At 34.9% G+C, this 18884-nt stretch overlaps 1 protein-coding gene across 1 annotated transcript in view; it reads right to left on the reverse strand.

Annotated features, from left to right (window-relative positions):
• Positions 1 to 18884, reverse strand: part of LOC106787370 (nephrin-like) — a 130030-nt gene that overhangs the window by 82951 nt on the left and 28195 nt on the right. The window contains exon 4 of the mRNA XM_014749683.1: positions 11094 to 11302. Coding sequence (XP_014605169.1) covers positions 11094 to 11302 — 209 coding nt within the window. The remainder of the gene's footprint in view (positions 1 to 11093; positions 11303 to 18884) is intronic.

Below are 18884 nucleotides of genomic sequence, written 5' to 3' on the forward strand. Positions count from 1 at the left end.
TATATATATATATATATTTAAAGATAAGAAGATGATCGAGTTATCAGGTCAATTTTTTTCTACCGAGAAAATACGCGATAGGGAGATTTCATTTCGATGGGCAATCGATTACTTTTGTTTTACGAGAACGTTTCGATTGTTTTTATTCGAAATCGAATTTAGGAGAAAATTACTGTAACATTTTTTTGCGTTTGCGAGAACGAAGAGGAGGCGTATTTTACGTGAAAGAAATGAAAAAGGAAATAAAAACAAAAAACAATGCAGAGAAACATATTACGCTAACTGGAAGTTTCTACACGTATTCGATATAGAAAAAATTGGCGTCGGGGGTGGTTCGAGAATCAGACTCGAGGGGGGGGTGGTTCTCTCCGCATTACGTATGCGATGCTTTAAACCCATTGGATTTCGTTCCCGCATTGCCTTCTTAATTCGACCATAGTACTGCGCGTTGTATTTTAACAAAATTAATTACGATCGAGTTAATTAATGTTATTGTTGGCGAAATAATTTTCTTTTGTTCGCAAATGAATTAATAAAAAACGATGTAGGGGGATAACATGATTAAATGATATAATATATACGAATAATCCTACGGGTATATGTGAGTCGTTCGTTTGTCAGACAAAAACGATTCAACTTTTGAGAATTTTTGTTTTACAAATTTTCACATCAAAGTACTTGATTAATAATTAATGCTTTAGATATGATATAATTTTTTTTTTGTGTAATAATTACGCGACAATGTACCTCATTTTTATTTTTCCACAAATGATGACAAAGAACGAGTACCACCGTGCTACAATTAAGTGATAAAAAGAATGAAAAAAAAAAAAAAAGAATAATTACTCGGAGAGAAAGAAACAAAAAACAAGAATAAACAAAACAAAAAAATTGTTTCGCGACTATATCCAGGGTAAAAACGGGATGGAAAGAATAATAAAAGATAAGGAACGGTTAACTGGATTAAATTACGAGGGTGTCAGATCGTTTACGAGCTCATAAAATTCTTCATTTTTCATTGGACCTTGTACCCTGTGGGAGTTATTTTCTTTTTTTTTCTTTCCTCTCTCTCTCTCTCTTTATCTATCTATCTCGAAGAAAACGCTCAGTAAAGTTTCTTCCTTTTCTATTCTGTAAAGTACGCAGTAAAAAGTATATCGAATTACGAGCGTTCATCGAGGATAGTATTGGTGGTAGTCGAACGAATCAAAGCGCGTAAGAGTTTCCCGATAACGGAAAAATGAGAGAACATCAGCGAAAATTCGATTTTGTTTTATCGCTACGTTAAGAAAAAAGAGTGGGAGAGGAGGGAGAGGATGGGGTCGAGTGACGAACGTATGCCGAAACGATGTAGAACGGATGTTACGAAAAGAAGAAGGGTGGGTTGGTAGAAAAAGGGGGGTGGAACTGGCGAAACGAAAGTGCCATCTTGATACGCGTTCGCGATAGAGACTTGCCAGTGCAAAAATATCTTCGAGAAAAATAGAGTTCGAATCGGCGAGGACGCTTTTTCAAAGGTGTCGATACAGTCAACGGGTCTTGCGTAAAAGTTTTCTCGTTCGGGAGGTTGGTTGTGAAAAAAAAAAGAAAAAGAAAGTGGAGGAGAGCAAAAGAAAAGAAAATAAAACCAAAGAAAAAAAAAAGAAAAGAGAAAATAGGAGAAAAGAATCAGAAAAATCTCGTAAAACTCCGTCAACTGGTTGCGATCAACTGTTCCCCCCTGCCCACCACCCCAACAACACAGAGAAAATCGTATTCGTACGTATAGATTCGAAGAAAATATCTTTCGATTTCTCTCGAGGGGACGAAGAAACGAGCTGACAACGCACGTTCTAGTCGAAATCGAGTTGTTCTGTTGTTGTCGATGCATCTATAAAGTCGTTTGTCTTTTCGATACGCTTTGATGTGTTACGTTACTATGTACCCCGTCCCCTACAAAAGAAATAATGTTTTTATCTTCAGTTCGTTAAATAATCTTCTTTCTATATGAGATGAGAAGAAAAATTGAACCTGCAGAGATAGTATTATATTATTACGGTTGACTTTTCAAGTTGGGTCTGTAAGATTATTATATCTTGTAGGTGTACGTATGTATGTATTATATTTATATACTTACAATTAGATATTACCTGTTACATTTTGATTGTTCGATATACGATAAGCGCATGATTGAGAATTATAAATGAAATGAATGAACGTGAAAATTGTGCATTAACATTATTATTACCGACAAGAGTGCTGTGATCGGTAAAGTAAGAATCAGAATATTCTTCTTATGTAAAAGAAAATAAATGAAAGAAAGAGAGCAAGAACGGGGAAAACTTTAACGACGATGATAATCTTGTTATCTCGATTGTTAAAATATATTTTGTTATTACACTTCTCTAACATGGTTATCACAAATTTGATAAATGTAAGAAACACATAGGAACGCGACGACATCTTGTAACATTAACACTTGAAAGGAAGAATCGTGAATTATTGACGTTTGTCGTACATGACAATTTACATGAGTCGAGAGAAAATAGTGGATTCAAGAAGAAAAGGAAAGAAAAGAATGAAAGAGAGATGGAAGATATGGGAAAAAGTGAAAAGAGAGATAAAAGGGAGATAGGTGGTCGTCGACTAAGTCCTTACCGCGACCATCGAAGATCTTTGGATTTTTACGATGGATAAAGGAAGTTCGTCTCCTGGGATGAAAACTATCTCGAAGCGCATCTATCCTTGTGTAAAATGTTACCCTTTTGGCCTGTATGTGTCTCTTTAAAAACCATTCGAAAAGGCTTTAGATGGGTGTAAATTATTGGAGAAAAAAAAGATTGAACATTTAAATCACGACGTCATTTTGCATACTAATCCTATATATCATTATTTAAATATAATTATTTATATTAATTTCATTTATAGTTAAATTGTATTAATACAATAAATCGCTCATAGAAATATTTTAGCAATAAAACAAAAGCTATTATAACAGGACAAAGTCTTAATAAAATGAGGAAGAAGAAGAAGAAGAAGAAGAAGAATTTCATTTAGTTATAATAAATTGTATGGAAAAATGGAAATCATTTTGGTACTGGGGCTTGGATAATAAATAATATCATTTTCGGGTAATAATATAATAGGAAATATTTATAATTACTGTTTGCAAAGTTAAATGAAGAGAATGAATAAAAAATTCAATAGAAAATTTTAATTAAAAGTTTAAAATCCGTTAAATCGGAGATTAAGTTTAGATAGTAAAGGAGAGTAATACCGACGACATGATATTTATGAGTTTTATTCTTATTTTTTTTTTTCTTAATAAAGAGAATAAAAAAAAAAAAAGAAAAGAAGCAGTCGCGAATTTAGAAGTAACTCGAAATAAAAGACAAAAAGTCTCTTTGCATATAAATGATAAAAACGGATGGATTTTGCTTTGTTACCTGTGAGAAGCCAATGAAGAACAACAAAGGAGATCGTATTCTCTAACGTATTATCCGAAGATGGAGTTTGTTGAGGATAATTCAAAGCGATTTCTTAAAGTAGGTACGGAAAATAGAAAGGTATGACAGGGAGAAGGAAGATAGAAAGGAAGGAAGAAAGGAAGAAAGGTAGGAAGGAAGGAAGGAAGGAAGGAAGGAAGGAAGGAAGGAAGGAAGGAAGGAAGAAAGGAAGAAAGCGAAGACAATGGATAAGGATAGTGTATCGTCGAGAATGAGGAAGGAAAAGAGAAAGCACAGTTTATGATTTCGTATCGGAATATGAACGGTAATTGCAGCTACCCCTGTAATACCAGTAGGGCTTTGTTGTCGAAGCTCAGACTCTTCTCGGTCGGTCATTTACGATTAAGAATGGAAAAACCGTTGGGGATTGACGGGAGTTGGGAAACTGAAAAGAACGATACGAGGAAGAAAAAGGGATGAGAGAAATGGAGAATACCGGTGATAGAGTGAAAAAAAGAAAGAAAGAAAAAGGAACGAGAGGAAGATATAGAGGAAAAGGAGAGACGAAATCAGGACGAATAATAGAAGGTTTCTTCCCATTTCTGATGTCGAGAACGTCAAAGACGTCAAAGTTGAGGTCTGTGTGTTGTTCAATGATAGAGAGTTTCGATAAAGCTAAAAGCATAAATAAATGAGTGTATAGTATGCATTGAGAAACGTTCAAAAGCATTCCGAGTTGGATATATAAACATGGTAAGGACGTATCTTTCATCGGAATTGTATTTAACAAACTATACATTTGAAGTTGTTAATCGGTGTGTTGCTGGCCCATTCCACTTGCGGATCTCTCAAAAGGAATCTTCTTTCTCGGGTGAATTGGTCGATTGTCTATACACGGCAAACTGTTCATGTTAATTCAGTAATTTGCCGTTGTATCTGATACAAGGCAAGAACGTCTTTGAACTTAACTCGAATGCAAGTGGATGGAACCTAGTAGGAATGTCTAGGAGCACTTAAATGGGAACGCGTCTGTCTCTCAAACACAAATGAAGATATATATCCGTCGTATTTTCATCCTGTAGTATCGGTCGATACTATCGATTAATCCTTCTTCATGCAAACTGAACACCGTAATTGCAAAATATTGTTCTAAACTATTCTCACGGACGAGTCAGCGATGATAAGTCAGATGGACTTATCGATATTCCAATGGATCAAACTTACTCCATTTTCTTTTAAAAGTAATATCGTAAAGTACTCGTTTTATTTCTAGTGTTCCTTTATTTCTATATATATATATATATACCAATGTCTCAACCAATGTTTCAATTATTTTTTATCTATATACTCGTATATCTGTGCGCTACGTTGAGCTATTTTCGAATACTCTCCGAATATCAAGAAGAACGTGCACCGGCAATGTGCGATAAACGTGCGACGAGTCGAATTTTAAGGAATGGAACACTCGATAAAATATTAATGACTTTTAACATACCTATCGGCCGTTTGGTATAGTAAGTATATACTATATATATTTTATTCTATGTATTATATATATCTATCTTTGAAAAGATATAGGATTTCTCTTGGTTCGTAAATTAAAGGAGACTACATTATCCGTGTCGTTTATCTTCCAAGGTCGATGATATCTACGGTTAAGGCTTTGAAAATAGACGTGTCAACGATCTTTCTATCATCGGAATGCGTTTATGATATCTTATTTAGAGAAAAAAATGGCGTCCTCGTGTTATCTATCTCGCGGGAAAGAATAAAAGGGACTGATGGAAAAAGAAAGAAAAGCTTGAAGATATTCGAGAAAGCATAAGGGGTGGGTTTGATGGAAGTCCGGGTAACAATTCGGGTGCGAACGTCCGGAAAGACGAATGAGCTCTCTGGTGCAGAAAAATATGGCAGCTTTTCCGTCCACGAATCCTTCCATTGGTTCTTTATGGTGCTCGACACCCGTCGCTTCTACCAAAGGACATAGGATTTCGAAAGGGCCGCGAGACCAGTGAAATCTTTTATGATTCATGACGTGCCGACGAATCGATTGGTAATTTTTTATACGATCGTACTGAAGGATTTTGCGGAAAAGGACATTTGCCATAGGAGTAGCAGTAGTAGCAAGTTCTACTACTACTCTAAGCTATTACTTTCCTAAGCTGTTACCTACGAGAATACTTTGCATTTGAATTCACATTGAACGTAAATGTAGACGTTAGAATAGGCTTTTTTACACCTGGTTGAACGATATCTACCTACCGACCTCGCTTAGTCATGATTTTTATTGCTTCATTTTTTTCTTTCCTACCTTTTTTTCTTCTTACTTAGCAAAGAACACCGATTTTATAACGCGAAGCACGATCATATAATACATTACGTAATCGTTCGAATCCTTGCTGGATACTTTTACTATCCCAGCGACAGAATCACCTCTCGAGTATTTTCTTTTCTCTGCGGGAAAACTAGAAATACCTGAAAACTATTTCTACTATTCTCGTCTAACGAGCAACGCTGCGTTTTCTACGCTTTCCCTCTGGCGGTTGACGAACTTTTGCAAAGAACTCCTAGAGAAAGAAACGAGAGGCAAAAAATTGTGAGAGAGAGAGAGAGAGAGAGAGAAAGTTAGAAAAGGAAAAATAGATAAATAGAAGGAGAAAAAAAATAAGGGAATGAAAAATGAGAACGAAAGGATAGAGATGATTAAGAAAAAGAAGAGGAGAACAATTTCCCAGAAAAAGGGAAGCATTTTTGGAACATGAACTTCTAATAAAGAAACTCTCGAAGTGATTCGATTACATCTTATTCCATGCACGCGTACGTATTACATTATACGAGTGGTATAGGCGCACGTGCGCTCAGACCCCTCGGTGCGAACTTGCACAACGCGAAACGTGAACTTATCCTCCTAGTTTCGTTTATTTTTTGTTCTTTTTCTCTCGTTTCCTTTTTACAAAGTTTCCCGATTGGTTCAAAATAAAAAAATTCGATTTTACGTACAAATTTTGGTTTTCTTCATTGGAAAATAATTAAATTTAATTTAAATATCGTTTTCTTTAGCCAAATCAGAATTAGATCAGTTTCATAGATATCTTCCTTATTTTTGTTTTGTTTGTATATTCGTATATTTTGGTTGTTGTTGTTATACTTCTCTTTATCGTCTTCCTGTTTATCTAGGAAATCCCTCAGGAACATTTTCACATAAAACTTTCTTCCCTGGTTTAGACCGCATCTAACTATCATGTCCCTTTGAACTTTTTTAATCTTTCCCTTGCTCGTGCGCGCGAGAGACAAGCAAATGTATCTCAAATATGCGTTTTCCATTACAGACTCGAGAAATGTTTCCTCGACAACGAGCGAGTCACGTCTACAATAAATTATTTTTAACTGGTGTTCACACACTCGCGATATTCAAGAAAACGCGACTCGTTTATGGAGATGCGTTAGGTAAATAAATGCCAAGAAAACATTTCTTGTCGCGACCGTGCACTCCGTATTTGATTTGTATTTTCTGGGGGGGGGGGGTTTCTTCTTCTACCTTTATCTTCTTTCATATTTTTATCTGGATTTTATTCATAATTTTAAATTAACGTAGTCTCATTTCATACATTATTATTATATTTCAATGTTATTTATTAACATCTCGAAAAAGTCTTATTAGATTAATGGATTATTTTCAATAAAAAAATAAAAGAAGAGATATTTTGATAAAATGTTGGAATATATATATATATATTTTATTTGTTTGCACGAATATTACATGCATATTCACAGCTTGAAGCTTATAAATAATAAATAGGCGTTAAAATAGGATGCGTTTAAACAAGAATCGTGAACGAATGAATGAAAAATCAAAAGAAAAATAAAGAAAACATTTGTGCAAATAAAGGAAATAAGAGGACGACTTTGGCGTGGAAAATATTTAAATGTTTCGCGTTTTGTACAATGCGTAAAAAATGCGCCGTCGGAAGCTTTTTGAAAGCAGGAACGCGGAACTTTCCGGATAAATGACAGATTCCATGCAAGAGAAATAGAAGGAATAGGAGAAAAGAGATGGCGGAAGCGTCGACGTAGGAAAGATAACCGCGGGTGAGACGTTTTTCCAATGGGAACCGCCACTCTGTTCGGAGCGCAAACTAGAAGGGTGCTTTTGCCCGTAGGTCTGTTCTGAATTTTCCATAGGAGCCGTTAACGATGAAATACGAGTCTCGTCGTCCAGCCGCGTAGTAAATTTCAAAACGTGTCTTTCCGTCTCTACCTTCTGTCTTCCTCCTTTCTCAATTTTTCTCTTTCCGCTTTTATATTCCGCCATTATCGTAACCTTCCGTGAAAAATTTGTCTTCTTTCCGTGCTATTTAATCTTGGTGAAAGCCTCGCGATATCTTTCCCATTTCAACAAAAACAAAATCATAATTGCAATTAGTTAATCTATACTTAACCGAAAAAATTGTCATAAGTAACGAATTGTTTTTAATAGATTCTCTCCTGATAAATGCAAAACACGTTAAGCTAATTTTTTTTTTCAGAGATTTACAGTCATTTCATTGTTGTTGTTATTTTTTTTATTACTATTGAAATATATCGAAATTGTTTGCTTTTAGCATCACAGTTTTTATTGTCATTGAATTGGACACAGGTCCAAATGGGCAATAGCGTATATAATATAATCGGATTTCTCTTAAATGAAGTCCGATGATGTTATCAGTCGAAACATTGCGCGTTAATGAGGTTCTAAAGGTTTTTTACAGTTTTTTATAACTTTCTATCTGTACCTTTCAGTATTCAATATAAAATCTTGTATTTCGGATATAATGTTGTTAATTCCAACTAATTGGATGCGAATATTCTTTTAATTGCTCATAAGTCAAATTTATCATATTATATAGAATGAGAAACATCTATTAAAATAAATTTTGTTCTATACGAAATAAGTTTAAAAAAGAAAATAATTTTGTTTTTTAATGAAAGAGAGAGAGAGCAAAGAAGTAAGAGAAACAATAAAATCGATAGAATTTCACGATGATACGTAATTAAGCGTCTTACGTCAATTCTAAATGAAATATCGATTTTTAGTGGAAGATTCAGATGATAAGAGAAAATGTAAACTAAATCCTTAGTCGGATTAGCGTGCAACATTCGAAAAACGAGGAAGACCTTATGCTCGAAAGTTTCGATGACAGGATTGGTTCATTGAAGCGTAGAAAAGGTCGAGTTCGGGAAGGAGAGATTGAAGTGGGAAATAAGGATGGCTGGGAAGTCTCGATCGTTAGGAAAGATTAATCCTGACTAAACCATTTCGTTGAGTTCATGGGGAACGTGAACGTATTCTTTCTCACAGGTTTCCGTGTATTCTGGAATAAATCGTGAGTATCGCATCAGTGCCCATGTGCAACTGACAGAAAAATTAAGAAATTGATGCGTTTAGTCGATGAGTAGACGATAAATAATGTTAACTATGATTATGATTTTTTTCAAGATAGTTTGCATTTAAATTCTAAATATGTGATTAACTTGAAAACAAATAAAGAAACCTAAATGTCAGTCGTTTTGTGTTACAGAGAGAGAGAGAGAGACAGAGAGATAGAATGTGCATTTTATTGTATTATAACTTAAAATTAATTGTTCTAATATTTTAATTAAAATTAAAAATACCAATCAAACCTTAGCAAAACACTACTGAATAACAATGAAAAAGGTTAAATTTTCTAATGATGCATTAACACTTTAGAATTGTTCAACATACTTTTCGCAAATCGAGCGTAGATTATGACATTTAGATAGAAAATAAATAAGAATAAACAAAATTGATGGATAAGAAAGAGAAATAATTTAATAGTCACTCGGTCTAATGTTCTTTGCTATCGATGCTTTTCGATGCATCTAATAGCGATATTCGTCTTCTATACTACTCTCTCTCTCTCTCTCTCTCTCTCTCTCTCTCTCTCTCTCTCTCTCTTGCTATCGTCGTTTTCTGAAGGCAAACGCGTAGACCGACGAACCACGCTTTAACTCGCAATCAGTTTAATGGTCGATCGATGGGTAAATTCGTTTAGAAGCTTCCTGAAAGGACTTTGGCTTTCCCTTAGGCAAGAAGAGATGCACCAAGCTCGTGCGTCTCCAAGGAAACGCGAGTCGTTGTATCCGCTTCGATTCTATTAGCAGTAGAGTGTAGTCAGGGCATGTTATGGGTCTCTGTTACTCTTACTTTTGAACTCTGTTACTGTCTCTCTCTCTCTCTCTCTCCTTTTACACTCTCAGGAATCACCCTCCTTCTTGTACCATTCTTGTCCGGTAAACTTTCTTCCTCTGAGCTTTTATCGCCAACGTTGTTCTTGAAACACTATATTTTTTCTTTTCTTTCTTTTGGATCAATAAAAATGGAAACTAGTGTGCACGTAGATACACTAACCTAAATTGAGGTCAAATACAAGAGTAGATATACCTTTACATAGATACATATATCATATAATCGTACATACGATGACGAATGATCAGGAAACAAAGCTCTGATATGCTCGACAACATTCCAATGCAAATTAAACGAAATACTTCGGCTGCTTGCTCGTCGTCGTGGTTTGCTTCGCGTTTAATTCCGAATCTTCGTATTTCTCTATCGAACTTTAGGCCAACTGAAAAGTTTTAACATATCGTCCTTCCAACACGTACCTTTTCAATATTCGATTGATTGTTCAAGTAGTCGATCAGATTTACGTTAACGAGAGCTCTACGTATCGCCCCACTGTTAGAATTTGTTCTTTATATATTTATTCCTTTTTCTATTTCTTCTTTCTGTGTTATCTTATTCTTTTGTTTTATTCTCGTCGATTTACCAAATTCTTAGTTCGTCTTATAGCAAACCTGACTTTGCGAAAGCTCAGCAAGTTAGCAAGTAGTTTCGTTTATTGAGTATTAAACTTTCGTAACGTTCGGCCGAATATGGCTGCTGACTTGATACGATCGCATTCGAAAATTTAAATAGTATTGTGAAAGTCTTTACTCCTCAGTTTTGCGTGCTTGCTAACTCGAAAATCATGATTTTCAAAGAGAAACGTGAAATAGTTTTCTAATTCGATGCGATAAATATAATTTCACACAAGTGTTACTTCAAAAAGATTTTTTTCTTTCTAAAGATCGATCTTTCATCGATCATCCAAATAATTTTGACGTATAAGAGAAAAGTTGAATAAAACTCATGGAAAATCGTGCACGCCATTCTTTCTCATCGGATTACTATTTTACCTAAATTCTTTTTTTTTTTTTTCTTTATCCTTTATAAGAAATCATACTTCCATTATTTTCACTTCACGTAAAGAAGATGTGGAAACAAATTTCACGCCGTACGATAGAATAAAAGTTCGTTTCGAAAGCATTGACGAATGAAGTTTGGATCTCTCTTTGGAATATTTTGGCTTTGTTAATATCTAAAATAAAAAACTTTGGCATAGCTTACAAGTTGACTCACTTTAAACGTGATGTACTTGATTGTTTTGGTAAATATTTTTCATACTAAAAATGAATAGATTTTAATGAAACTTATATTAAATTAAAGTACATTTGTGTAAAGATTGAACTACTCGTGAAAATTTGATGACGCTAAAAAATGAAAATGGAAAACAAGATTATGTTGGTAAGACTAAGAAACTTAGGACTTTGAATATCTCGACTTACCAATAACGGTGAAGTTGACTTTGAAATTTCTCGTAGGAGAGTTTCGAAAGTCGACTCTGCATCTGTATACACCCTCGTCACTCTCACGAATATCTTGAATCGTTAGCTGCGCTGGTGGTGGACTCGCACGAAAAGTCGCCCGATGACCCCAAACATTTGTTGCGCTCCAAAACTTTGCTTTTCCATATTGTCGAATTCTTGCATCGTAACTGTAACGAAGAAAAAGAAAATCCTCGGATTATTGTCGAATTGAATTTGGGAAGTATTGTTGTTAAGTAACTTTGGCGATTTGGAAAATGAAATTTGTTAACGATGCTAACAGGAAAAATGAATGATACGAAATTTTTGGATAGATTTTTATAGAAACTTTGTCGATTCGTCATAAGCTTGGATAAAGGATAAGGAAAGGTTCGGTAGTCTCGTTCGAGTCCTTAGTTCCAAACTCGATACAAACCAAGAAGTGCACTCGACCGAGAGAGTCAGATAACCTCTTACTTCGGACCTAGAAAGATAGTATTAGGGACCGACCAAGAGTCTAGGTTACTATACTCCCAAAGAACTTCCATCCCGTTGTATATCGTCCATGAAATATGACGATAGCTCGTAATCGTCAGAGGGTAAATATCACTCTACTTTTACTTTACGAATCGTTGCTTTTTAATGCTAGTTATACGAGCTGTCATTTCCTACGGAATAAGAATACAAATCGCATAATTGTCTCCTTTCATACTACATTTGACAATCTTCCTATAACATTTTATTCGTTTGTAGTTAACAATCATGTCAAACCGATCGTTTTATCATTAGACAAGAAAAAGAAAAGATCAGTGAATTGTTAATCATCCGATAATACAGATAATAATATAAGATTGTCGTTGTAGAATCAAGTCGTGTATTACGTGGAAAAAAAGAAAAAGAAAATACAATAGAGGGAAAAAAAGCGAAAGAGAGAGAGAGAGAGAGAGAGTAATTTGACAATACCGTTTTCAAGAATTCTTCTAGTCAATCTCGAGAGATGGTTTGCCGTCACGGTGTTAGTAGTACGAGTAATAGTAGTAGTAGTAGTAACAGTAGTCGTTTTAGTTGTTGCTCTTCGTCCTCTTTGTTGCTCCATAATTAGCTTTAATAGAACAAACCTTTCCGTCGTCTTTGCTTACCTACCTCAGGTCCCCTCGATTACCAGCTCAAACAGGATTGGAACGAGTTAGAGAGTCTAATCGAGCGACAAAGTTCGAGGAAGTTTCGTGATAAGCGCTCGATCCCCAAAAACGACGTACACCGCAGACATCTCTTCGAGTTTCGACGATCTCACCGTCTCCTTCTATTAGGTTTATCCGAGACCGTAAGATAGATTGGATCGATTTTAAACGAAGACGATGAAACAGTAGCTTAAGACAGCTTTGGTATGCAAATTTATCACAGTGATTTAATACGCGTCCATCCTTTCCATCGAGTGTGTTATTGACGCGTATACCCTCCCAATAGTTTATTAAGCACCATCATGCTATTACAAAAAACAAAGACCGTTTACTTAATGGATCGAGTTAATAGAAAAATAGATGACTCTCTTTTTTCATTCTATATTGTGTGTAAAAGAACTCGTGGAAAAATTTATTAATGCTATCTAATCTTATTAAAGTCTCGTGTCTACGAGGAGGATTCGATAAATTAAAAAAAAAAAAAGAAAGCCCCCTTTTATACATTTCTATGAAGAAGATCTTTGAACAAAATTTTACATTTTAATTAGAGAAATCTCATTTTATTATAATAAGAATAATAATTTTTTGTTATATTTAATTTCACACGTACGAAAATTGAGAAATTATATTTTGCTTTCGGTCCTATCATTCAATAAAACACATTGATGATATAATGATATTGTTATAATTGATTGTATTATTGGTTAGTTGATTCTATTATATTTTTTACTACCCCCTTGTTTACTGCGCGATGAAGTAAGAAACATCCCTTGTGTGTCATTTAATCCATTATTGTGGTCATATGTTATCGCAAGCCCATTCTCTTTCCACAATAGCAGAATGTTGTTCGTTGTTGTGCTAAAATCGTTCTTTCAGTCCTTCGAATCCTTTTTGCGCTAGTTGATAAGAGTCTGTTAGATTTTCCTTCTTGTCATCGAAGGAAAGCTTGACCATATATCTTTCCTGCGATTCATGCGTGACATGTTCCTGAAAGTGTCTCTTGCAGGCCATCGCTTTTTCGGATAATGGTCGCGTACGTGTCATAAATTCGATCTCTCAAAATTTGGCAAGTTGCTTGTCAAATAGAGGGGAAAGGGATTGCAAACGATGGTTTCCTATCTGTCAGTTTCTTGCACTCTTCCGGTGACGACCTATCCCACTTAAGTTTTTGCTAAATTGTCTGTACATTACAAAATTTAACTGCCCGATGCATTAGTCTATAAAATATTACTATGATTAAAAGAATTTAAGATCAGATCTAATTTTATCTGACTTATAATTTATTAGAAATTTAATTAGTTTTTATGAAATAATAACACTGATTAAATTTCTCATATACGTATTTTTATTCAATATTTAAACACATTAGTAGAAGAATTTGTATTGTAATGATATTTAATTGCTTATAAAATTTCTTTTATTGTAAAATTAATCTAAAATTCAAAGTTTAATTATGCAACACAGCCCAATGATCTCTCTCTCTCTCTCTCTCTCTCTCTCTCTCTCTCTCTCTCTCTCTCTCTCTCTCTCTCTCTATCTCTCTGACACGAATTATAAATAATACGATTTAAACTTATTCGTTTAAGTTTGGCCACAAATTCAGTTATCACGAATATGACTAATCAATGATGCAAACAGGAGAAACACTACTATTTATTTAAGCTTATGCGAATCCTAGTTATTATGGTTTCTCTTTGTTTCTGTTATAAGTGCGTATAAATTAGTTTGATGTGTCTGTTCGTAAACTGTGATAGTTTCTTCCTTCGTTATCCCTCAATGTATTTTGTATCCCTCTTGTATTTGATTATAGCTGGTTCGCTGCTCATGTTTATGATCCCGACTGGAAGATTATTCTCTCTGATTCACTGTTCGCTCTGATAACTCATCTAAATTTTATATTGATCGCGATGAAACCGTATACAGTTTAAATGGCCTTGAATGTAATATTAGCACAGGAAGACTTGTGGAAGAATCAATTAATGTTCCATCAAAATAAATATTAATTGAACCTTTGTTACGTAACCTAATTGTTACGTAAAAACGCAACGAAAGGAATAAAACGAATAACATATTTTCCGATACTGTTTCGGACCGTGAGAATCGTACTCGAAAATGCAAAATAAATATCATAGCACAGTTTTGAAGGCCATAAAACTGGTAAACAAATCCAGATATCATTCGAGAGGTATCGGTGCGATGAAACCTTCGGAAGATAGATCCTTCAAGTGGTGTCGATTTGCTGAGTAAACACATGTGTTCCTATAAAAAGAAACGAATACCTTTTTCTTAAATAAGTTTCTCCCGTTGCATACTTTCCACTATCACATTCACTAAAAAACGTTAGCCTTCTGCATTGATGGTCTACGGAGGGGGGGGGTGGACTTTACTGCTATTGAACAATCAGTTTAGGGAACGGATGACGATCATTTTCTTCCTATAAAAACCCTCAAAACAATAGCATAAACATTCATTCAATTTTCATCATTCGATTGCATCGAAATTGCATCAGCTGTATGCATGACGCAGTAGAACTAGTACTAAGAAAGAAAACGCAAGCATCGTAGCAGTAAATCACATAGCTGCAAGCAACAAATTCATCAAGCGGCGTTAAACAATTCACAACGCAACAACAATCGATATCACAGCTACAACGGCATTTTTAATGATAAATAAATAACGTAGGCAACGATCAATGCAACACCTAGTCATTGAGAAAAATCTCTGTTACACGAACATACAACCATATCAATTAATTTCAAATTAATCAAATTTTTGTACAAGTTAAAACGGATGTTGATTCAATTTCACGAAAAAAAATATGATTGCATCTTTTAACACAGTAATTCGAATCTTTTGAACAACGTTATTTCTATTTTCTTGCTATATATTATTTTTGTGTTAAAGCTAAATTAAAACATTTTCGATCGTAATTCTGATCGTGTTCTCATTTTCAAAGTTTTATTTGCAGAGTTAACTGCTATATTTGCATAGTTATCCCTAAGGATTTGTGCGCGTTCTAAGGCTGTCGCTCATTGAGTTAATTCAAAGAGTTAACCATACTGACCCGTATGGAGCAATGGTTAATAGAAGCATCGAAACTGAATAGTTAATGTTGTTGTCAAAGGGGAAGTTGGAGGAGGAAACGCAATATATAGCGTGGTCGATAACAGAAATTTACATGGTCATGGTCTACTGGTTTCCATCAAGATTACATATTAATAATATCGTCTAATTGATTTGTTTTTTTCTACACGTTTTCCATTTGACGTTAACATAAATGAACTTTTCGAATGACAAACATCGAAAAAAAGATAACGCGAGAGAGAGAGAGAGAGAGAGAGAGAGAGAGAGAGAGAAAGTGAAGCTTTTAAAAAGAGTAAAGATGTTACTCGTTGAGGATTCGCAGAGAAACATTCGTTTTAAGGCGTGAAAAAAAAAGCAAAAAGAAAAAAATAAGATAAAGATGAAGCAAAAAAAAAGAAGAAGAAGAAGAAGAGGTAAAGCGAGGTAAGATGTAAGAGAAGGAAAAAGAAAGAAAGAGAAGAAAGAGAACGAGAAAGGTGTAAGAAGTGAAAGCAGAGAAGGCAGATGGCCTCTAAACAAATTAAAATAATTGCTGGCGCCTTCCGAAAGCGGTCCTCCTGTCTTCTACGAGCTAAAAGAAGGTAGTCCCATGAATACGGTAGTGTCAGTAGAACGAATGTTTCATGGCCGAGCGAGAGGGGCAGGGGTAAGGGGGAGAGGGAGAGGGTAGGAGGATTTAACCACTCTCGGGACTCTTAAAAGGAGCTTAACTTCGCGCATAAAATTAAAGCATTGTAATTGCAGACGGCGTCGCCACTGCGGCACTGTATTTTCTTTCTTCTTCTTTTTTTTCTACCCTTTTCCTATCTTTTTTCCTTCCTTTTTCTTTTTAGGCTTTCTCTTTCTTTATTTTTTTTATTTCTTACTTACTTACTTACTTTCTCTCTCTCTCTCTCTCTCTCTCTCTCTCTCTCTCTCTCTCTCTCTCTCTCTCACTCATTCACTCTCTCTTTCTCTTTCGTTCTGTCTTTCGTCTGATCTTTTACCCTCTTTCACTTTTATACACACTCTCCATCGAGGAGGAAATATAATTTGCTAGCTTTAACTTTCGTTCGCTTCTACGACACGGGTGCTCTCGCCCGGAGGCCGGTAAGAATGACAATGACAAAATGATATTTAATTACGAAAACTCCAGAAGCGAAAAACCTAGTCCGTAGAGATTATATCCTTCTGACGTAATAATAAACGGGGTTCGCAGAAATTCTAATAACGGGGGAGGCGTCGACGTCGAGCACGAGGGGAGGAGAAAGAGAACCGACTGCAATTAGCGTCTAGCTACGTCACTTGGTTACTATACTCGTTACGCGGTATAAAGAGATTTTTTTTTTTTTTTTCTTTTTACTTTTTATTAATATGTTGTTTTAAATGTCATAAATATAATAATATACTCGATGAAACGCACGCAGAAGATCGGTGTCATCGGCGATGAGAACATGAATTTTGTTGTTGTAATCCTTGTAAATGATTCGTTTTGATACGTTTTCAGGAAAAAGTATCCTTGGAATGAGGTAGAATATTGAATGGGATGATGATACTTTCTTTCTTTCTTCTTATTCTTATTATTCTTTTTCTTCTTTTTCTTCATTTTCATTCACTTTCTTACACACCTAAAGAACGAACGTAATTCTCGTGCGATAACTTTAACCCATTATGATTCTCGTGCTTGTCACGAGTGACAATGATAAAGCGCTTTTTAATCGCGGGATAGATTCGTAAAAGGTTTTTTTTTTTCCTTGTTAGAACTACTATGAAATTAATTTTGTCTTCTTTTTATGCTTGTAAAATTAAATGTCCTCTCGCCGCGTGATGTAAGATCTTTATATAGTACACGTCTCTTGTTTTATGCGTTGTGAGACTGAAAATAATTACTGTTATTTATATTTTGGTTTTTTTCTTTTCTTTCTTTCTTTTTTCTTTTTTTTTTTTTTTCTGTTTTATCGTGGAATCAAAGGAAATATCGGTGTATTGGCTAAATTTTAGATTTAAACTAATCTTTTTCAACGAACGTCCATCAGAATTTGTCAAAGCTTGTGCGAATCATAATACCCAACTATACTCGTTCATCTTTCCTTTATTCAAATATCATCGTAAGACCCACCATTCTCCGCTATTATTCTTCCAAATGAGAATCCTGCCATGGCATAATGAGAGAAGAATATCGATTCAATCGTTGAATATAATATCCGATTATTATATGGCCATTACTGACATTTACAGTGATTTTGTGTCACTAAACGTTTAACAAGATTAATACGAGTTTCCAAAAATTTCGTTAATTTTTTATATAGAGGTACGATTTACGTAAACGAAAATTCCTAACTCACGTAATATTATATTTTATTCGAGAACTCGTTTCGCGTAATATTACGTTTCGTTGATGGAAATTTTATTTACGTATTGATATTAGGCTTTTTATAACACAATCGTCTTGGTATACTTACGAAAAACAAAAATTTTTAATAAAATAAAAGAAAAAATCTTTGATACCCGTGAACGATACATTAGGTGTAACAAATTACATTATATTTCTTCGTAAGTCATTCAATATCGTGCATCCACGTATTCTATCTCGGTAGATCCTTGTCTTACGAAAGGCAATAACTCCGATGCCGTCCATTACTCTTTTTCTTCTACCTTCGATTCCTTATTTCACTCTTCACTCGAGGCCAAATCTCGACGTCGTCCGCTATCGATCTTTTTGCCGAAGAAAATTCTTCCCTTTTTCGATATTCCCCAAGACCTTTTCACAGACTTTTTAATATCATCGAATTTCAATATACCAAATCCATTCCTTTATCATTCTCGAGTTAGCCAATAAAACACAAGTGGAACAGACTAAAAAATTATTCCATTCCGGCCCCCTCTCCCGCTTTTTTTTCTTTTTTTTTCTTCTTCTTTTTCTTATTCTCCTCTTGTTTATCCATAAATCCCTACCAAGTAATTTTTACGATATAATCTTGTTAATTAATTCGCGAATATTATAAATGGAAATGTTTTGTAATGATGGAAAGCATTTGTATTATTTCGTATTGTTTTGTTCATTTTGTTGTTGTTTTTTTTTATTATCCTTTTCTTGGACGGTTTCACGGCTCTTGGCTAGGAATGCGTGGGGACGATATTAAACGAGCTTGAAACAAGTCTGTGACGTGGTAATAGTAGAGTTGCGAGTGAGAGAAGAGAGTAATAAAGAAGAATAAAGAGAGAGAGAGAGAAAAAATAGAGGAAAGGGCAACGAGTTGAGCTGGTGGGGTTAGGAAGGATGAACAGAAGAGGCGTGAGGATTAAGCAGCAGCAGTCGCCATGCATAAATGGATGACAGAAACAAAAGGGACTCGCTTCACGAAGGGACCCACATTTTTATATTCGTCGTTTAAATGTCTTTTCCGGTGTGTTTACAGTTTACACAAGGTTCGCGTGCGTTTTTTCTACCAATATGGACCGTTCCGCACCTCGAAATAAAGCATAAGCAGATAAAAGCTTCCGGAGTCCGCGACAACGGCAATGACTA

The sequence above is a fragment of the Polistes canadensis genome, unplaced genomic scaffold (assembly GCF_001313835.1).
Source record: "Polistes canadensis isolate GaletaPanama2010 unplaced genomic scaffold, ASM131383v1 scaffold_4, whole genome shotgun sequence".
Classification (NCBI taxonomy): domain Eukaryota; kingdom Metazoa; phylum Arthropoda; class Insecta; order Hymenoptera; family Vespidae; genus Polistes; species Polistes canadensis.